Consider the following 21,832-nt stretch of genomic DNA (forward strand, 5'->3'; position numbering starts at 1 on the left):
TTATTATTAAATTCAATAGATCTTTATGTGTATATCAATGAAGTCAACTGTGTATGCTTGTAGATCAAATATAAATGGTTTAGCCAATATCTTGTGTTATCAAATGGTAGGCTATGATAAAATAATATATTTTCACTTCGGACATAATCTCTCATTCTCTGTTTTAATAAATATATTTGAAACAAAAATGTTGCATCTTCTTTAGGCACATTTTCACAGAGCACAGTGGCCGTCTGCTCCTTCTTTACGGACAAAGACAATGTGTTGTGCATTGTCTTTGTGGTCAAACAAATAATTGTCACTTCTCAATGTGACAACTGTGAAGTTTGAGGAGAGGACGCTTGCACGCACCTGTCCTGAAATCACTAATTAGGCAACAGTTCCCGCGGTGGATTCAGCTCTTTGGGGGTGGAGACAGTCTGTAGCACGCCACCATCCCTTATTGGGTGACATCTGAAAGCTCTAGTCCTGATGGACACTAGAGCAAGCGAGATACAACCCATACCCAAATCACAGTGTGGGCAACGGGTGAGTTGAGACTTGAGTGTAGCTTACCCCGTCCACCATTTAATAAAACATATATCGGGTATTTGTACTTTTCCATCCAATGGATGCAGCAGTGATGAACCCCCAGATAATGACGGATGTCAACGGCAACAGCAATGCCGCGAACGCCGAACTGGAGGTGAAAAAGCTCCAAGAGCTGGTTCGGAAATTGGAGCGGCAAAATGAGCAATTGAGGACGCGGGCGAACGGTTGCACTGGCAACCCCCACATTCTACCTCCCTCCCCGGCCTATATGGCCGGGAGCTACTGCATACCTAGCCCGTTACCGACGCTACTGTGCCAGTCTTCCTTGGAGTCATTTTTCCCGTTGGACGAACCGTTCGAATATTTACATTCGCATTATGTTGATACTGCTCTCGAGACGGAGGCTGATTATATGGAACGTACGGTTCTGGATGAGGTGGACATTCTGGACCTAGATGCTCTATTCTCTATTGAAGACTCTGAAGCTACCTGGTAACTATTTCACAATATCCAATGGTTTGTATAATGTAGTTGACAGGTTGCAAATTTAATCTGACAGATTTCTTTGAAACTTGCAGTCCTTATTTGCATATGACAATTGATCTGTCATATACGATGGTGATGCAGTGTTCTGTTTATTTTTTATAGGATATGTGACTGTTACTCTGGTATGGAAAATAATGATGTACCTGCAAATGAGACTCAAATCCCAGTAGGAATGATATACGACAACAAAGCCACACCTTCGGGGCAAATTGGACAGAAATATGGAGCTGACACTTGTTCCAATATCATTCGATTTTTCTTTAGCAAACACAAAACATCGATGTGTTGCAGTTATCATAGTCAACGATTATGATTGAGCAGACGGCCACTGTGCTCTGAAAATGTGCCTGTTGAAATGGAGGCTAGACCGCATCAGTCTGAGACATGTCGACTTGTGGGTGGACGACTGGACACAAGAAGTGCTATAATTTTAGTGGTAAAACGTATGCATAAGAATACCCGCTGATAAAATGTGACATTATACTTGTGACTCTATCTTTATTATGTCAAATCCATTATAGTGCCCAAAACCAATTTTGGACTGCAGTCAGAATTGGCTGCTCCACACTATGCGCCATGGTTTGCACTTGTTGGCTACAATCAATATGATTCTATTCTCAGGTCCTAAGTGAGGTTGTGGCTTGATGTACATTTTTTGGGATCATAGTAAAACTGGAAAATGTATCCTTGATCTGAAACCAGGCTTCCCTGTAGGCCCATAAGGGTTGATATGGGACTATAGGGCAGTAAAATCCTCTTCATTCCTCCTCTTCTGGCTCTCATCCTGTCTTCCCTGCAGGCTGTATGTGTCAGCCAAGGCCCGGCTGTGGGGGGAGAGCCCTGTTACCCCCCTCCAGTGGAGCAGACAGGTCCTGGACAGCCCCAGAACAGAGGTGGAGTCGGCCCGCTCACTGTGCCTCAGGTTGGACCAAGGTATGAGGAGGGGTGGAAACTAGGGACCGAAAAGGGTGGATAGATGGATGGCTATATAATAGACCATTGGTTTCTATCAACCTGACAAAACGTTTAGTTTTCAAAGACTTCCTTTCAACAGATGGTTATGATTCTACTTTACTGTGTGTGTGGGTACATGGAGGTGAGGGGGGAGGCACTGTGATGCCTTGAGCTCAGTGTGAAACAGGTCCTCAAGTCTCAGGATTATGTAACCAGCCAACTCCAGACTATTTTGGACTCTGAGATAAAAGTACAGCACCTTGCCAGACAGTCAATACACACACAGCACCAGATACATTAAACTACACACAACACCAGCTACATTAAACTACACACAACACCAGCTACATTAAACTACACACAGCACCAGCTACATTAAACTACACACAGCACCAGCTACATTAAACTACACACAGCACCAGCTACATTAAACTACACACAGCACCAGCTACATTAAACTACACACAACACCAGCTACATTAAACTACACACAGCACCAGCTACATTAAACTACACACAACACCAGCTACATTAAACTACACACAGCACCAGCTATTAAATTAAACTACACACAACACCAGCTACATTAAACTACACACAACACCAGCTACATTAAACTACACACAACACCAGCTACATTAAACTACACACAGCACCAGCTACATTAAACTACACACAACACCAGCTACATTAAACTACACACAACACCAGCTACATTAAACTACACACAGTGCTGGTATCATTAAACTACGCACAACACGACCAGCGCCATTAAACTATGCACGGTGGTCACCTGGTTAGGTGATGGAGATCACATTCTAATTCCCAGCATCTACCTGAAGAAGGGTTGCAGTAGAGAGGTGACTGGGTCCAATGAGAGGCCCTGAAGTGAAGGTGTGAGTGGCCGACTCTGGGAATTTAGCGGTAACGTCAGGGTTAATGCCTCTACTCCTGAGACATTCCATGGTGTCTAATGACCACTGAGAGAGTGGACCTTGGGTTCATGTCTGAGAGGAAGCTGTGGTGTGAAACAGTGAATAGATGTAACGTCTCCCACGGTCTGCGCTGAAGGTAATGTATTAATACTCTGCTCTAGTCTAAGCTCTTAATGAGAGGTGAAGCACTGGCCGTAACTGTCTGTGTGCGTCACTTTCAACAACTTGGAGTAAACACACACGTCAGCTTAATTGCATTTCTTTTTACTGTTATATATTTGAAATGTATCAAATGTTTTGATATGGTTTTGCATATTAGATCCTATTTAACTTGGCCTTCAAATTATATACTTGTCATGCAACAGCTTATCGTTGCATCATTGAAGCTGCCATTTTTTAATTTGTAATTTTATTTAACCAGGCAAGTCAGTTACGAACAATTGTTATTTACAATGACTGCCGAGGAACAGTGGGTTAACTGCCTTGTTCAGGGGCAGAACGACAGATTTGTATCTTTTCAGCTTAGGGATTCAATCTAGCAACCTTTCGGTTACTAGTCCAACGCTCTAAACACAGGCTACCTGCCGCCATTTCATCAGTGAACTACAGGTAACCGCCAAAATAAAGGACAGAGAGGTGTTTCCTTTATTTTGGCAGTTACCTGTATTTTACTACAATATATTGCTGTAAGGATCTATACTAGAAGCCTGTATATTAATTCCACAGTAGCTGTAACTGCAGGAAAATCCTTCCACTGCTTTCACACTTGACCTACTATCTGCCTGTTGCTACGTTCACAGGGCCTCCCTCAGCAACCAGAGGGGTAACCATGGTTACCGTGTTTACATGAAAGGCACCTCGCCTTGATGCTGCTAAGTGGTTTATATTCTCAGTGACAGGTATAACATAACCCCACTCTATCTGGTGCAGGGATATATGCAGCGCTGTGTTGAACAGCTCACAGTCGAACCACCACACACAGAGAGATTTGTACATTGTTAAAACACTGTATATATATAATATGACATTTGTAATGTCTTTATTGTTTTGAAACTTCTGTATGTGTGATGTTTACTGTTAATTTTTATTGTTTATTTCACTTTATATATTCACTTTATATATTATCTACCTCACTTGCTTTGGCAATGTTAACACATGTTTCCCATGCCAATAAAGCCCTTGAATTGAATTGAATTGAGAGAGAGATGATTTGCTTTCTCAGCTCTGCAACATTTATTAATCATTCTCCTCTCTCTTTGTTCTTTTGATCCACCACATCTCCTCTAGATAGATTTCTGTAAATATGCTAAGCGGGTGTTCATTCCTGTAGGTCTCCTCTATGAATATATTTCAGAAGGTGTGTGTGGTCGCTGCTCCGTCCTGGTTCTGGCCCGTGCTGAATGGGTGTGTTGAGCAGTGTGTGTGTGTGAGGTTGTGAATGCAGCTTTGTTTCCTGGGCATTGGACAGCAGATGTGTTCCCTGGCTGCTACTGAATAGTGGTTCTGTGACTGTCACAGCAATGTGACGCGCTGGGTGTGAGGTAAACAACCGCTTCACACTGCTGACCTCTGTTCCTTGTGAGGGGCCCGGAAAGCACTGACAGCTGTGTGTGTTTTGGGGGTGGTCCGATAGAGTATGACATTGCCTTTTCCCCTCCCTCCCTCCTCCTACCTCCGTAGTCCATAGGTGGCGGGGGGTCTTCTCCAGCCACTCTTCCCCTGCCCTCCCCCTGAGACGTGTAGCAGGAGTGTCCCCCCTCAGTGCCTCGTTCTCCAGGTCCTGCCCCACCCCTCCGCCCGCTGACAGACCTGGTAAATACACACACAGATTACTATGTGACATGGGTACATATTTCCATAATGTTCCATAATATTACCATATGACATTAGTTGAACTAGGGTTTTTTCATCCTTGCAACCTGATCAGGAGAAACTCTTGTCCCTATTGAGCAGAATCAGGGCCATATTGAGCAGAAAAATCCTGGGCTGTGTTTAGCAGAAACTCAACACTCCTGATCAGTTCACCAGGCGAGGAAAACCCCTGGTTCTTAGACATGAGGGTTACTCCATCCATGATTACTTCTTAAACATGATATTTCACGATTGAAAAAAATACCACAGTCTCTTCATTGGAATAGTTTAATTTTTTTCTTCATTGAAACAACTCTCCATGATTCTCTCTCTCTCCCCCTTATCCTGTCTCTGTCCCCTCCCTTTCTTTCTCCCTCCATCAGCCTCATTCTCCTCACCCCTCCATCCTCTCCTCCACCTGTCCCTGACTCCTGTAGGGAAGGCTGAGAGAATTCCCACATTCCTCCCAGCCAATCACTCAGCCAATCGCAGTAAGCCTCGCTCCCCCGCTGGCTCACGTTGTCTCAGTCTCTCTGTCATGTCAAGGTTTGCGTCTCAATAGTCTGTTTGAAAGAGCTTCCTCTCCTTGTCTCCTCTCCTTCAGTCCTGCTGATGTTAGACATATGGACTGGTGAAATACCTTAAGTTTCACCTACTGGCTGTCTTGTCAGATCAGAATAGAGGTGGACACAAGAAGAGAGGAGAGGAAGCCGTTATAGACTATTGAGAAGCCCCCAAGGTCATCATTCATCATTTGTCACGGCAAGAGAAGGAGTGTTTCAGTGTGTGTTCAGTTTCTGCTACTTCAGGTGTTTGCCATGTGAAGTTCAACATTGTCCCCTCACCATCGCACTGACTTGAGTGGAATAGTCCCTTTGGTGAAGGAAGCGCCACATGTCACACAGCTAGGTCGAGCCTGTGGGATCTGGTTGGCGGCCATAATGGAAAATGGCCATGGGGGCTTGGAGTGGCCATAAACACAATATGGCCTTTTCTAGCTTTGTCTGTGATTTGTGGTGCTTCTGGTGCTTCTATCACCAAAGGCACAATTCCATGACGTGGCCTCCCTACTAACAGTGACTCGGCAATGTTTCTTAAAGGGAGAGTGATGTTTTTTTGCTGCCAGTGTGCCTCTATCTAAACTAATCTTGCTTTTCATCTGGTCAGTTTTTTCTTTGTTCATTGTTAATGTAAAATCTCTGCAATGTAATTTGTCTGTGATCTGACCTCTGAACTGTGTTGTTGTGTGCTGAAGGCCGCAGCCTCCGGCGGTTCCTCCTCAGCCCCCAGTCTTCCATGGACAGTGAGCTCAGTGCCTCAGAGCTGGAGGATGACTCCATCACGCAGGGATACAAGCTGCAGGACCTTGTTGACGTCCAGGTCATGGCTCGTCTGCAGGAGGACAGTGAGTCCCTCACCCTTTATTAAAAACTGTTGTCGTCACATAGTTATGACTATATATTGTTTTACATAGTAAGAGGTGAGTTTTCCCCCCTTTCTATGTAAAAGTGTGGAAAATGCTTTATAAATCAGAACTATTATTAACTATTGAATAAGTGACCTGAAAGGGAATAACTCTGGGCCCCAAGGTTAAAGGTAGGGCCCAGAGTTGTTCCTGGTCAGTTCAAGTGGTCTTGGATTCCTGGCCATATTCTTGCCCTTTATTGTTCCTCTCTGTCCTTATCTTCCTCTGTCCTTCTCTCCCTTCTAACACTGTAACCTGTGATACAAGACCTCAGGCTTCATCCAGGCTTTATTAACCTTAACCTCAGGCGCAGAAGGTGACGACTGATTGTGTGCGCGTGCGTGTTTGTGTGTTTGCGCTTGTCCGTATTTCCCCCTCCTTCAGGTCTTCGTCAGGACTACGCCACCACCTCCATCAACCGCCGCAGCGCCAGCTTCTCCTTCCTCTCCCTTCAGCACAACGGCGAGGCTGACCTGGAGGAGGAAGAGGATGAGGAAGAGTACGGGCAGCTACCTCCTCCCCAGCCCCGTCTGACCCGTGTGGGACCCACCCTGCAGCGCGGCCTCTCCCACTCCCACACCTTCTCCAGCATACGGGACTGGAGGAGGAGCACAACCAGCCTCTCCAGCCCCTCCAGCCCTCAGTACCCCTCTGGAGGATTCTCCTATCAGCCCCCACCCCCACCCCAGGCCCTGGCCAGCCCCACACTCAGCACCTACACACCCGAACCACAGGGCTTCAGGCCTGGATCAGGTGAGCAGGCCTGGCCCATGCAGGTACTTGGGCTGCGTTCATTAGAGAAAATGGGAGATTTTTTTTTTGGGGGGGGTTAGTTGCACTGGACTCCTCCATTTTGTATGTGTGTGTGTGTTCTTCTGTTCGGTGTCTATTGGACTCAACCCTGGCCCTCTGTTTAAATTTATGAAATCTCACACTTTCTAATAAGAATTCTTGCTCTGCAAGACTCTCTTCTAATAATGTTTGTGTTTTCTGTGTATTTATGTTCGCTATATATTTTGGGGATCACATTTGTAATGCAGATATGAGTACATTTTTCAAACAAGCCTTGTTTTCTTGATGGAACATTAGCATAACAAAGTACAATATTAGTAGGGCTACAAAATAATTGACACAACATGATGGCCCTCTTATGAAAGTTATACTAATCTATTTCTAGGTTTGTTTTCAACTTGTCATTGTTTATGTTAATGGAGGAAGAGGTCATTTTAAGGTCACCCACTCGTTAGTTACTACCGTAGGTACTTCCCTTGCCTGTTGACTGTACTGGCAGACTACCAGGGATGTGCTCACTGTAAGCCTCTTGAGACACTGACTGATCCGTAAGCTCTTGGAGGCTATTCTGTTTCTGTTCTGGGAGCTGAACCGGAGAGGGACACTGAATAGAGGGTGGTGAGATTACAGGAGATGTTTCTCTTTGGGGCCTCAACACTGGTGTTCTTCAAGAGAGACTAGTGAGTGGCACGTAATTCCTCTTGAAGAGGGCTCTATGTGGAATCTGAAATGATAAAGTCTTAGTCATCTAGATCTGTGGCCTTGAATTCATACAGGAATATTGTGTGTGTGTGTGTGCACATTCTATTTAGATAAGCTGCGGAGGAGCATGCCCAACCTGTTCAGGGCTCCCAGTGTGCCTAGTCCACTGAGCCCAGCCAATCACATCGGCTCTCCTTCCACCCTTCGGAACAGTCTGAGCTTCGACTCGTCCAATGGGTTGGCCAGCAGGCTACAGTCCTCCAGTGAGATACCGTCTTCTTCTTTGTTTTAGATCTGACCATACACATACTATAAAACTGCAGGGCTTGATTGACTTTCCAAAATTCATCAAATTGAAAATGATCATTCTAAGTAGATAGTCCATACATTATACAGTACATCTGAGGAAAACATGAATATTATATCAATCCATTAATCTGTATATGATCTATTGTCAACCCTCTCCCCACTAGTCCCTTCACCCGGTCAGTTGCAGAACAGAGTCCAGAGTGTGGGGAACTTCCAGTCGTTGTCACGGCAACCTCTCAAAGCCACAGCCTATGTCAGCCCCACTGTGAAAGGGCCAGTTACCATGCCGACCTCCACCAGTCTGCAGTCCCTGAGCGGCATCCCCCTCCCCAGTAAACCAGCCGTGGGGGTTGGGGGCACTCCTACGCCCCCCCGGAGCAGTCTGCCCCGCCCCGCCTCCTTTATTGGGACCAGCTCCACCCCTCGAAGCAAGATCGCCCAACCCACACGCAGGTAGGCTACTATAGGACACAAGGGGAGCGCCAACAAGCTCAAAACTAGGTTATTGTTGTCTGGGATCATAATTTCCTACTTTTCATCTCAATCTGATCTTCTTTTCCCCAGTTTATTGACGCCTCCTAAGAGCTTGTCCAGCCTGAGTGCCCTACGAGACGGGAGCTGGAGGGATGGCTGCTACTGAGAGAGGGATGAATGGAGAGATGAGATTCAGAGAAGAAGAAGAGCTGGCAATTTAGATAGACCCTGCTGGTTGGGGTCACTCACTGCCACACAAAGTGTTCTTGGGGAATTGAGAAGGCAGGTCAACCAAACTATAGGGAATAACAACCTTGTGTAGAACGCCCTCATGATTGGGTATTTGAGGTGTGGTCAGCACTCAGTCAAACATGCATTCTCCACCTGTCCAATTTGGTCTGTGCCAAGGGGAATCCCCCTGTTGATATTTTTATGCACTAACAAGTTTTAACCACATTATGGTTACATTAACATACTAAAGAAAGAGCTGCCACTTTATGCTAATTAAGCCACATAATTCGTTTTTTTACTTTGGAATTCTGATTACTAAAAGGTGTATTTTCTCTTAATGGAGAGCACCAAATATGCTGCTAAAAAAAGTCTAAATCACTCCCTATTGTCTGGGTGTATTTGGTCTAATTTTTACATGGCAAGGTATATTTAAAATACATCTTATGATTAGTGTAGGGACAAAAGTTAACTTTCAGTGTGCATTGTTGGGATGCTGATCGTATTGATGCAATATTCTTCATGATTTATTTAAAAAATGTATGTGAAGCATATTAACCAAATGTAAAGCTAACGTCTGAATCTGTTTACAAAATGTCTCACCAAGACAGGGAAATGACTTCAAGTTGTGTTTTGGACACTTTTTAAACTATAAAGATTCACTGGTATATCTATGAAATATTTGTAATTGTTGCACTGATTGTACAAGTGTGAATTGAAATGTAATTGATTTTGTTCCTTTTATTTGTGATATTGCACTTTTATGGTTAATTATAATTTTGTTGATGAAGAGCACAGGGTAGATGTTTTGTTTTTTGGGATGAAGGATTACTTTTTAAAGATCACTTACATTGCATTCTCCGTCTGTTTAATCATTTTTTCACTATTTCAAAAAAAGCAGGTTAGTCTTCATGGCACACCTCACCATCTCTTTCTCCAAAACATTTTTTTGACTGTATTTAATTGAATGAGTGTAGTTGTTTTAAAAACTAAAATTAAAGATTTTCAAATGATAAAAAAAAGTTACTTGGACCTGATATTCAATTCTGTCTCTAGAGTTAGTAGGCTACTGGTTATTTTCACAGGTGAAGTTCTTACAGTTTCTCTATATGTCAGATTGATTGTAATTCAGTTTCCGTATCAAATGTCATGTAACACTTTCTGTTTTAAGCCTATTCCAACATTTCACCGTTAATGCCTAACCTCAAAAATGCGGAGTTAATGTCTAAGCACTTAGAAATTTGTCGTTTGAGTAACGTGGATGAACGTGTAATTCTGATCTGAGACTGTGAGCGCTAGTTTCAGCATTACTAGAGTAGCCTACATCAGATCAGTATTCTATTTTGTCAGGTTGCAACATTTCACAGGCAAAGCCACAGGCAGGCATATGCCTGTATCTGTAGGCCTACTGTGCATAACATGTTCAAAGTTTTAATAAAAATATCGTTCCCATACCGGGAGTCGAACCCGGGCCGCCTGGGTGAAAACCAGGAATCCTAACCGCTAGACCATATGGGAGGTTGGAAAATGTAGCAGTAATTTGACAGTGAAATCCATAGATAAGCTTATTGGTACTGTAGAGCGTTATTTCCGAACCCTTGAGGGCCCCAACAGTACACTTTTCATTATAGCCTTGGTAAACAGGGTTTGGTGATTAATCCGGGGTTACAATAGAAATATGTACTGTTGGGGGTATTCGAAAAGTGATGTAAAGTACTTAAGTAAAAATACTTTAAAGCACTACTTAAGTAGTTTTTTGGGATATCTGTACTTTACTATTTACATTTTTGACAACTTACTTTTACTTCACTACATTCCTAAATAAAATAACGTACGTTCTACTCCATACATTTTCCCTGACACCCAAAAGTACTCGAACTCGTTACATTTTGAATGCTAAGCAGGACAGGACAATTGTCCAATTCACGCACTTAAAGAGAAAATCCCTGGTCATCCCTACTGCATCTGACCTGGCAGACTCACTAAACACAAATGCTTTGTTTGTAGTGATGGGTCGTTCGCGAACGCGTCGGCTCTATGAGCCGGCTCTTGTAGGGGAACGTTGGGAGCCGGCTCGCATATCAGAAGAGCCGAATCTATTTATAAAAACTTTTTTTTTTTTAAAGATATGAATCATCAAAATATTTAAATGAATATAATTAACTAATTCAAATAACGAAAAAGGAAATAAAATAATATAGCTCTAAATGCTCAAGCGCACACACATTCGTTCTGACTGTCTGCTCAGACCAATAGCCTCACCTGTTGTCCCTGTCAATCAGACACACAGTGTCAACCAATGAACCAATGCGTGAGGGAGGGCCGAACCAACTCACTCACAGCCACACACTTAGCAGCTGAGGAGAGAGGAAGAGCTGTAAAATGAGTCGGAAGCATAGTAGCATTTGGATGCATTTTAATAATGTAGACAATGTTAGCGCACAGTAACGGTTCTACGCCGGTATATGCGAACTGTGAAGCTAGCTGTAGCGGAGCTTCGAGAAACTAGCGGGCCTGCTAGTGATTGTGGTGGAGCCAGAACGCCCACACGTGGAGCTGTATCCACTCAGTCAAGTAGGCCTACTCCGCGACCCACAGCTACGCAGTCTTCTATGGACTAGTTTATCCCAAAGTAGCAAACAATGCCAACTATGTTGCAAAACAAGGCCACATTTATATTGCATTGGCTAAAATGATTGCCACAGATTTCCAGCCATTTTCGATCATGGAGGACAGAGGTTTTAGAAATTAGAGCTATAGTCTAAATCCAATGTACACAATTCCAAGCAGGAAAACCCTTTCAAAACGTATTAACTCACTTATTCCACAACTTTACGAGAGCACACAGGCTTCAGTGCGGGAAAGAGTCCAAAAAGCTACTGAAGTTTGCCTTACCACTGTCAAAGGTAACCACTTGTTACATGTCACTTCATTGAAGATTTGAAGATACCCACGGCTTACTAAAGTAATGCCAGGGAGAGAGAGCATAGTGGACACATCCGTTCCCTCTGAGAGGGTCTTCTTGAAAACGGGACAAATAATTACTGAGAGAAGAAACCGCATCAGGCCCTCGAAAGTGAGGCAACTTTGATACTTAAGTATATTTGAGCAATTAGACTTACGTTTTGATACTTAAGTACATTTAAAACCAAATACTTTCAGACTTTTAATCAAGTAGTATTTTAGTGGGTGACTTTTACTTGAGCCATTTTCTATAAGGTATCTTTACTCAAGTATGACAATCGGGTACTTTTTCCACCAATGTGTTCGAGGAGCAGGGTTATTAAGAAACACTACTATTGAGAACATCACGTTCAATGATTTTTAAATAAAACAGTTGTTCCCATACCGGGAGTCGAACCCGGGCCGCCTGGGTGAAAACCAGGAATCCTAACCGCTAGACCATATGGGAGGTCTTGAAAAGTGAAAGGACTATAGACTATTTGTTCCGTCTATTCGGGACGGATGACATATCTATACTTTATTTTGTTATTTGATACATTCTTCTCATATTCTTTATAATAAACTGCGATTAAAACGACACTTTAAAACGATTGTGTTGTCAAAATAATGCCAATAAAAGCGATAACAGTAGCGAGTACAAACAATTTTGACCCTCAGAGACATCCGTATATACGTCATAAGAAACGGACGCTGTGCTGTTGATGGTTGAGAAATGTTCAACATTTTCTGCTTTTGTGTGTAGCTAGCTAGGTTGTTTAACCTTAATTATATTAACGTTATATTGGATCAGAAGACACAATGTGAGTATTTCGTTTAAGATTTACTAAAGCCATTTTCTTGCCTGCCGAAATTCTAATTTCCTTAATTTTGTCACTAGAGTCAAATACTTTCTATAGAACAAACTTCACATCAGGATCGGCAACCAAAATTAATAATTAATGTATGTGTGTTATATTAAACAGAGGGAGTAAAATGCTACTAAGATCAGTGAAACGTAGGCTAAAATGACAACGGAGTGCCATTGGAACACAGCATCATTAAATAGTACCCGCAAAACACCAGTCTCAACGTCAACAGTGAAGAGACGACTCCGGGATGATTGCCTTCTAGGCAGAGTTGCAAAGAAAAAGCCATATCTCAGACTGGCCAATAAAAATAAAAGATTAAGATGGGCAAAAGAACACAGACACTGGACAGAGGAACTCTGCCTAGAAGGCCAGCATCTCGGAGTGCCCTCTTCACTGTTGACGTTGTGACTGGTGTTTTGCGGGTACTGTTTAATGAAGCTGCCAGTTGAGGACTTGTGAGACGTCTATTTCTCAAAATAGACACTCTAATGTACTTGTCCTCTTGCTCAGTTGTGCACCGGGGCCTCCCACTCCTCTTTCTATTCTGGTTAAGCCAGTTTGCGCTGTTCTGTGAAGGGAGTATTACACAGTGTTGTACGAGATTTTCAGTTTCTTAGAAATTTCTCGCATGGAATAGCCTTCATTTTTCAGAACAAGAATAGACTGATGAGTTTCAGAAGAAAGTTATTTGTTTCTGGCCATTTTGAGCCCGTAATCGAACCCACAAATGCTGATGCTCCAGATACTCACCTAGTCTAAAGAAGGCCAGTTTTACATTTACATTACATTTAAGTCATTTAGCAGATGCTCTTATCCAGAGCGACTTACAAATTGGTGCGTTCACCTTAAGACATCCAGTGGAACAGCCACTTTACAATAGTGCATCTAAATCTTTTAAGGGGGGTAAAACAAAAAAAACATATTTTTAATTGCTTCTTTAATCAGAACAACAGTTTTCAGCTGTGCTAACACAATTGCAAAAGGGTTTTCTAATGATCAATTAGCCTTTCATAATTATGAACTTGGATTAGCTATCCCAACGTGTCATTGGAACACAGGAGTGATGGTTGCTGATAATGGGCCCCTGTACGCCTATGTAGATATTCCATTAAAAATCAGCCTTTTCCAGCTACAATAGTAATTTACAACATTTACAATGTCTACACTGTATTTCTGATGTGATTTTAATGGACAACAAAATATGATTTTCTTTCAAAAACATATTTTATATATATATATCTAAAAGCACATTTTTGTCCATTAAATTAAAAAAAAAAAAAAATTATTCCACCTTTATTTAACCAGGTAGGCAAGTTGAGAACAAGTTCTCATTTACAATTGTGACCTGGCAATGTAGTGTAGACATATGTCTTACTTTTTAACTTTGCACTGTTGGGAATTGTCTCATAAATTAGCATTTCACTGTAAAGTCTACACCTGTTGTATAACATGACCAATAACATTTGAGTTCATATTGTTGCATCTACTCATAAGCTAACATAAGCTAGCTAGTTCAGTTTGTACGACCATGGTTGTGTTTTATTCACTGCCCAAATTGCTATTCTGATCAGCTTTCAAACACATGTTTATGAAGTTGTTTATTTTGTTTGTATTACTCAGGTCAGAATATTGGAAGTCCCAGCCGAAGAAATTCTGCCAGTACTGCAAGTGCTGGATAGCCGACAATAAACCTGTGAGTGTTGAGTAAATTGTCATGTAATTTGTACCGGTATGTAAAGTTGGTGTAATTAGCCGACTAGCTACCCATTCAGGCATGATCATCATGCTAGTTATTCAGTCTCTTTGACTAGGCCCTTCTCATGTTGCTAACGTTGAATGAATGCTCCCTTGTTCTTGGTGATGTGTGTCAAAGAGAGAGTAGTCGGTTATGTTATGACTGCAAGGGGTTGTGGCTGAGGACAAGATTTGATCATATATTCACCCCTGTGCTTGTTTGTTTCTCATGCAGAGTGTTGAGTTTCATGAACGAGGGAAGAATCACAAAGAAAATGTTGCTGCCAAAATTGCTGAGGTGAGTTGTCATCATTGTGTTTTGCCTTCAACTTGTGAAACAGAAAGATGGGTGCCTGTCAGTGCCAGGGTTGTAGCTACCATACTGCATAAGAAATACAGATGCCATAAATGTCAATCACCTGAGACTACTGTTTTCTCTCTGGGCTCTATGTAGTCTGCTGATAACACGTTATTACACAGAGGTATCAACAGGGGTCACTGTTGATGCTTTGTAAACACAGCTTGGCATACATAGCCCTCCTGGCTGGCCTAGTGGTGTATTTAAGCAGATATGCCACTCTCACCCCATGCTGTCATCTCATTGGTGACTTGACTGATACTCCGGCCCCTCTTCTGTTCAGATGCAAAAGAAGAGCATTGACAAGGCGAAGAAGGAGGATCGTCAGTCTAAAGAGTTTGCAACGATGGAGGCGGCTGCACTGAAAGCTTATGAGGAGGATATGAAAAGGTTGGGGATAAAACCATCAGGTAACTTCTTAGTTAAATGTTTTATTGATTTACTAACTTAATAACCTGCCAGTCTGTTTTTATTTGTACCGTCTAATAAGTGTGTAACTTATTACCATTGTTTCTTATAGTTTTTGTATTCTAATATTTTATTATCTCTTATTGTTGTTGCATTGTCGAGAAGGAACCTGTCAAGTAAGCATTTTGTCGGATGATGTACACATGATGTATACATGATGTATACTGTACATACGACTAATGAAACATGAAGCTTTTAAAAAGTTGTTAGAACACACTCCGTGTAGGTTGTTTTGGATAAGAGGGTCTGCTCAAATGGCTAATATATCAATGTGATTTCGTGTGTTTGCTTAGGTTCCCCATCTCAAACCAAAGCCCAAACTCCAAGCCCTGTTCCATCTCAATCTCCACCTCGAAAACAAGAAAAGAAGCGAAAGCCTGGAAAGGAGAGGATGCCCAGAAACGAATCAGAGAACTGGGTGGAGGGAAAGACAGGCGAAGGACTCACATACTACTACAACTCTATGACAGGAGGTAGGCAAGGTTCACACAAGGTGCTTGAAGTACTTAAAGTAATTGAATTTGGCACTCTGAAATTCAATTACTTGAATACCTTGAAAATCTGAAGTTTGTACTTGAAAAGTACTTGAATTAAAAGGAGAGGAGAACAGAAAACGATCAAATAAGTTAATTTGAAAAATATTAGAAAAATATATTGGTCTTACGAATTCATTTACAGGTACACTACCAAGTTTTATTTAATGTGTTTCCACTCTGGTTGCCAGGCGAGCTCTCTCATTCTACCCACACTGCCACTCAGCCCGGCAGGTACAGAACCGACTGATTAGGCACTGCCAAACGTCACATCGATAGCTAAAATCCTGGGCAACATGGTGTAATCGGCCCTGGAGGGGAAAGGCGCAACACTGCATCCTGCGCTGGTGCCAGTTCTACATTAAGAGATTTTTTTTTTCCTCATTCAAGGGGCGCCTGCGATAATCCACTTTATCAAGCGGCAGCCGTGCTCCTGCTGTACTGGTTGCCGTTCACGTGCCGTTTTCCCTCACACAGCCCACCTGCCCTTCTCCCGATCAGCGACTCTAAAGCTGCTAGTCAGAAGCAAGACGCTTTGTCCTAGCTATTGAGAGGTAGATTCCCAAATGCCCAATAAAACTACAATACTGTCATAAAGCTGGAGTTGTGTAGTAATGCGAATAAGAAATGTGTGTTCACAAGTAGGCATGTCCCAAAACTCTGCTCATCACTACTCAAATTACGTCAACTGATTTACCTCATGTATGTAGTACATGTAGTAAATAAGTAGTGAAACATGTATTATTGAGTAGAGCCTTTAAGGTAGTAATGAATAAGTACGTTTTTTTCCCGTGAGGTTTTGGCGAATATACCGCCATCTGGTGGCGAATATAAACAATTGCATAATAGGAGCTATCACAAATTGCTTGGAAATGGGTCCTTGGAAATAAATATTAGTGCTTAAAAAGTACTTGAAAGCCCTTGAATTTGGTTTGCAACTCTCCGTACGAATCATGGGTAGGCTGAAGACCACAACACCTCCGCAGATATCAGAGATGACGGGTTAAAAGTCAGACTGTGACTTTAATAAATCAGTCTTGAACATACACCTAGGACCATTCACCTTTCTCCTGAAGCATTGTGTTTCTATATCCTTTCAGAATCTCTGTGGGACAAACCATATGGGTTGCAGGGAAAGAGCACACCCTCTCCACAGCCGGGTCAAACCGAGGTACACCCAACTTTTTAATGTATTTTTCTTAATACCTTTCATTTCACCAGGAAGTCTCTTGTATGTTGTTACCCATTTGATATGTTTAGAGTCAGTGCAATGTACCAATGTAATGCATTCAAGTCCTGGTGTGAACACACTTGTTTTCTGTAGATCTCCTTAGGTAGTGCCTGGATGGAGGCCGTCAGTTCTGATGGATTTACATACTACTACAACACAGAGACTGGAGGTCAGTCTATGAAGACAGGTGATGACAAGAATGATGTATGTTTGACATAATTATGTTTGACATAGTTTTGATGTTTCCCCCACTCTGACAGAGTCCAGCTGGGAAAGACCTGCAGATCTCCCTGCCGGTGGTGAGTCTGGGTCTGGGCCCAGTGGAGAGACCGTGGGCCCCCCAGGGTTAGATGACCCATCTGCCCTGCAGCCAGAACCCCTCTCTGGGAAGGACAGCTCCAACAGTACCAAAGGAGCCGGGGAGAGAGAGGATTCCAAACAGGTACCAAGATTCAGTTCAGGGTGAGACTCAGTTCTCAATACAACCCCATTGGTAGTGAATGGGCACAAACAATAGTAGGCATTAGTTTAGGGTTTGAGTCATGGTGACTGACAATCATTTCAATAATTATTTGCTCTCCTCACAAAAAGAATACACCGCCTTCAGACAAGGAGGGAGAGAATAAAGATGGTGAGGATGATGACGGGGGGAAGGTAGACGAAGGGGCCAAAGACACACTGGCAGCTGTGCCTGAGGAGAAAGAGGAGATGCCTGCTGTAAAGAAGCCCAGGAAGACCAACCCTTACGGAGCCTGGGAGCAGATACAGGAAGAAGAAGAGCCTTAGTAAGAGACTGTTATACTGTCAATGTCTTCATTTGGATTTAACTATGAGATTTTGTTAGTTTGCCTTAATGAACAGGACCCTGGTGCTAGTCTGTCTCTACTTTAGCCAACTTGTTATTGTGTGCCTTCTTAAATGCTAAACTAATAACTCACCTACCTGCTCTATACCCCACCCATCACCACCCATGTTCTCTCCTCCAGTGAGAAAGTGGATCTGCAGCTACCACAGGTGGAAGGTGCAGCTAGCGCCCCCGCCCCCACGGAGCTGCCGCCTGAGCCCAAACCCAAGTTTAGGGAGCGTATCATCACCTCTCTGGGCGACGAGGGAGGCCCCGCGTCGGGAGCCGGGGCCACGTTCAGGAAGAGGAAAGCAGAGAACGGGAAATCCTCCAGGAGCCTGAGGCAACGGGGAGATGATGACTAATACTCAGGCTAACTCAGATATTAACTCTTTTTAAACAGACACAAGGCTTGACAAACTGGGGGATGTTGTTGGAGATTGTTGTTATTGTGTAAGGGGACAATTTGAGCAACGTCATATAATACCTGGATACGCAGGTCAGGTCCCTGTGGGCTACAGAGAACTCGAGATAGGTACTCACCAAGATGCCATCATTTCAGAATTGTTCAGGTTGAATTTTACCCATCCAACCACCTAAGTTAAGGTATATCAGCAGCTTTTGGGGTTGAATAGTACAAGCAGACGTCTGAAACCAGCTGGATCAGTGGCTTTAGCTGTCCTAACTTCAAGTGTTACTCTTTACAATTTCCTTTTTCAATGCCTGATGCCCTCCTGCTTGTGTTTGAGTTGAATAGCGTACAGCCGTGACGGACAGACTATCATTCCCAGAGGTATATTCTTATGCGTGTGTGATGTATTTTTAACTGGATCATTTGTGGATGGCTTGAGAAGGACCCCTGTGATGTCCTTACTGTGGTGGTGGTTATTTTCCACATCACCACCAGTACATTCTCATGCCTGGGTTTCCCAAAACCATCGTAGCACTACAGTCATCTTTTGTCTATTTATTTTCAATGGTATTAATATCCTAGTGCTACGATGCTTTGGGGAATCCCAGCCGTGAACCGTACTCCAGCATGGTTGGAGTATGCGAGAAAGAATGCAAAGCAAGTTTTCTACAGAATGATTGATTAAAGATTGTACTTTATTTTTAATTTTTTTATTGAGAGCACTGTTGAATATATATACTGCTGGTGTGGACATTTTCTCTGTGCTTCTTCCTTTAGTAATCAATCATCTTCCATGGATTTATTTTGCAGACTTCTGTCAGAGCAACTCAAACATTTCACAGGGGCTCGAGTAGCCTCGAAGGTAATTCAACCCTTCACTGGTGCCAATACATGCTCATTGCTATGGCTGTGTAGGAGAGATACTGATGCCATGGCTGGCCAGCTGCCAGACGGCCTGGGTGCTTGAGATTAGAGCATGTGTGTTGGGCTGAAACATAGCTCTGACACACCCAATGGGCTCGTCGCCAACTATTTTCAGGCAAGTTTTAGGACTTTATTAAGATGCTAGGGTGTAATTTGGTATGTTTGAGACTGGTTAAAGAGCTGGGTTGTCTGCAGCCAGGCTCTCTCTGCTCTCTTCTCCACCCACACGCCATTCTTTCACAAACTGAATCAGTGTTCGAGCGACTGCTTCCATATCTGGTCTGACTGTTCTCCTGTCAGTGCTGCTGCAGTGGGTCATGTCAGCTAGCTCCCAGAACTAAGGCGTCACACTGTCTTGAGTCAGTATCTCTGACTGCAGGTCACCACCAGCTCCAGCAGAGCCTCCTTGTCTCCGTGTTCCAACAGCTCTGAGATCAGATCATCCAGGGGCTCCCCGCCCCTCATGAACTCCTGCCAAGGGAATGCAGAAGACACATTAACCAACTATTACCACTACATGTAAAAACATTACACAACAAATCAACTTCCATTATAGACTGCTTGTTTGCATAGTTAGAAGCCCACCTTGATATCTCTGGTCACATAACCAGTCCGGTGATCTGTCACGCGATCCTGGCTGAAGTTGTAGGTGCGAATCCTCTCCGACTGGGAGCGAGTGCCCACCTGGAGAAGGAGTAACATGAATGGCTGAGGTGAGTTGGGGGGAGGGGGACAGTAAAGCGTTAGGATGGGACTGTGTGTCGGGGATCACCTGCTGTTTGCGTGCCGTAAGTCTCTGCTCCGTCTCTCTGCCCATCATGCTCTGGTAGAGGCGGGCCTTCAGCACGCGCAGGGCCGTGTCACGATTCTGCAGCTGAGAGCGGGACGTCTGACACTCTGCCACCGTTCCTAGGGTCAGAGAACGGGTCAGTCAGTAATTCCATTTCAATTCAGTCAATATCAGGAGATCAATTCAAAATCAAGAATTGAGAAGTGGCATTGATTTTTTTTTAAACTTCTTAAAGTTGATTTTCAATAAATATTCTGTTTCCCCGAACTGCAAGCGCTTACCTGTTGGCAGGTGTACTATTCGGACAGCACTGTCTGTTGTGTTGACACTTTGACCTCCCGCCCCTCTCGATCTGAACGTATCAACCCGCAGGTCCTTAGGGTCAATGCTGATGTCCAGCTACAAAACAGAATCCCAATGTATTATCGTTCAGACAGGCAGACCGACAGACAGACAGGACAGTACCTCGTTGGGTTGTGGCAGGACGATGACAGTCATGGTTCCTGTGTGAATACGTTGCATCCTGGAGGACAGGCCCACCTCGGGGATCCTCTGGACCCGGTGTGTCCCTCCCTCATGCTTCAGATGCTGGTACACACTCTCCCCCGCTATCCTTACTGCCGCATGGTGCAGACCACCTGAGTGAATCAAATCAGACAAACACCAATCAATCATACAGAAACGCAGACACTTTCATCCAGTGACCCATAAAACACAGACAGAAGAAGCATTACCATATTCAGCAGGTGTGTAGTTGAAGATCTCAAAGTCCCAGTTCTTGTGGCTGGCAAGGCCTTGGTACATATCAAACATCTCTCTGGTGAACTGTTGACAGATGTCACCTGGATCCAAACATGTGCACCAGAGAGGGGACATCCATTATCATCAGGACCAGGAGTGTAATGGAGAGCCGTTGTCCATGTGTAACGGATGTGAAACCGGGTATGGGCGAGGGGACGGTCTAAAGTTATACTGTTACACATGGCCTATGCTGTTCATTGAGTAATTACAGTTCACCGACTCACCTCCTGTTGTCCTCCCTGTTACCACCTCCAGAAGGACATTACTGGTGTCGTGTGGGTCACTGGGTACTAGTGTCTGGATCAACTGGGGGAATATGAATTCAGATGTTCTCATCAAGTTCCAGACTGACCCAAGGCAGACATTTAAAATGTTCTGTGTCTAATGTCTGTTCGTACATCTTTTCTCAATGACTCGATTCTTTGGGTGATCTGTGCTTGTTCCTCTTTCAGTAGCTGGACCATTTGTCGGTCTTCCTCTTTGGAACCGACTGTCTCTGTAAAAGGAGAATATGGATGATCTGTACAATATTTTCAGATACATGACACGTTTCACAGTTAGCACATTGTTATTGAAGCATTGGCGACCTCTGGTTATTGCGGCACGTAGGCGTTACAGACACTTATGAAAGGAAGATACAGAAAGACCACTAGCTAGGTAGCAATTTAACAAAATACACAAAATAGCTTACTTACTCTGAAGCAGAGTTTCAACCTCCTCTAGGTCTTTCACGGCGTGTTCAGCACTCTGAAACGCAGTGGCCACTGGTGAAAGTCCCACCTGTCTCTTGTTCAACTCTTTCCTGGCGGGGTCGTTGAGAAACCCATGTTGTAATGTTTTGGTGACATCTCTGTACTCTTCCACAAGCTGCCGAAGATATCTTTGTACGGACTCATTCCGGTATAAATCTCCCAAATGATTGTTACAACAGCGTCTTGATGGTACGAGTGATCGATTTGCTAGTTCCTTCCATATTCTTTTGCGCATGTGGAGGGCGCACCAGCCATACAGTCGAATACATTTCTGCGTAAGCATCTGGCTACAGTGTATACGAAATAAGTGTAAACTGGTTACATGAGTTTATCACCTCATATTTAGTAACATTGTAAAGAATATAATCACGCTTCCAGCAAGGTCA

At 43.5% G+C, this 21,832-nt stretch overlaps 3 protein-coding genes and 2 non-coding genes across 6 annotated transcripts; 2 read left to right on the forward strand and 3 right to left on the reverse strand.

The window, feature by feature from the left end:
- Positions 1-426: 426 nt before the first annotated feature.
- Positions 427-9,643, forward strand: LOC115120092 (SLAIN motif-containing protein 1-like). Of its 2 annotated transcripts, XM_029648985.2 has the most exons (9): positions 427-1,023; positions 1,877-2,010; positions 4,647-4,778; positions 5,201-5,308; positions 6,073-6,222; positions 6,667-7,035; positions 7,887-8,039; positions 8,250-8,538; positions 8,650-9,643. In XM_029648985.2, the coding sequence occupies exons 1-9, from the start codon at positions 608-610 to the stop codon at positions 8,723-8,725; spliced, it is 1,827 nt and encodes a 608-aa protein (XP_029504845.1). In that variant the 5' UTR covers positions 427-607; the 3' UTR covers positions 8,726-9,643. The 2 variants fall into 2 exon arrangements, with proteins under 2 accessions (XP_029504845.1, XP_029504847.1); XM_029648987.2 differs by lacking the exons at positions 4,647-4,778; positions 5,201-5,308 and having other exon boundaries at positions 428-1,023.
- Positions 9,644-10,233: 590 nt separating this feature from the next.
- On the reverse strand, positions 10,234-10,305 carry trnae-uuc (transfer RNA glutamic acid (anticodon UUC)). The gene has a single exon. It is a non-coding gene; the product is annotated as a tRNA-Glu (tRNA).
- A 1,822-nt stretch (positions 10,306-12,127) lies between these two features.
- On the reverse strand, positions 12,128-12,199 carry trnae-uuc (transfer RNA glutamic acid (anticodon UUC)). The gene has a single exon. It is a non-coding gene; the product is annotated as a tRNA-Glu (tRNA).
- Positions 12,200-12,433: 234 nt separating this feature from the next.
- Positions 12,434-18,930, forward strand: LOC115120095 (WW domain-binding protein 4-like). The gene is made up of 10 exons (XM_029648992.2): positions 12,434-12,551; positions 14,220-14,292; positions 14,569-14,631; positions 14,975-15,101; positions 15,453-15,632; positions 16,793-16,863; positions 17,017-17,092; positions 17,184-17,365; positions 17,515-17,708; positions 17,910-18,930. Coding segments are annotated over exons 1-10 (1,191 nt in total). The 5' UTR covers positions 12,434-12,549; the 3' UTR covers positions 18,133-18,930.
- LOC115120094 (peptide chain release factor 1, mitochondrial-like) lies at positions 18,857-21,830 on the reverse strand. The gene is made up of 9 exons (XM_029648989.2): positions 21,390-21,830; positions 21,093-21,190; positions 20,919-21,000; positions 20,628-20,735; positions 20,359-20,531; positions 20,175-20,292; positions 19,876-20,012; positions 19,689-19,787; positions 18,857-19,574 (listed from the first exon to the last, which is right to left on the reverse strand). The coding sequence occupies exons 1-9, from the start codon at positions 21,727-21,729 to the stop codon at positions 19,464-19,466; spliced, it is 1,266 nt and encodes a 421-aa protein (XP_029504849.1). The 5' UTR covers positions 21,730-21,830; the 3' UTR covers positions 18,857-19,463.
- Between the last annotated feature and the right edge of the window lie 2 nt (positions 21,831-21,832).

The sequence above is a fragment of the Oncorhynchus nerka genome, linkage group LG2 (genome assembly GCF_034236695.1).
Source record: "Oncorhynchus nerka isolate Pitt River linkage group LG2, Oner_Uvic_2.0, whole genome shotgun sequence".
Lineage (NCBI taxonomy): Eukaryota > Metazoa > Chordata > Actinopteri > Salmoniformes > Salmonidae > Oncorhynchus > Oncorhynchus nerka.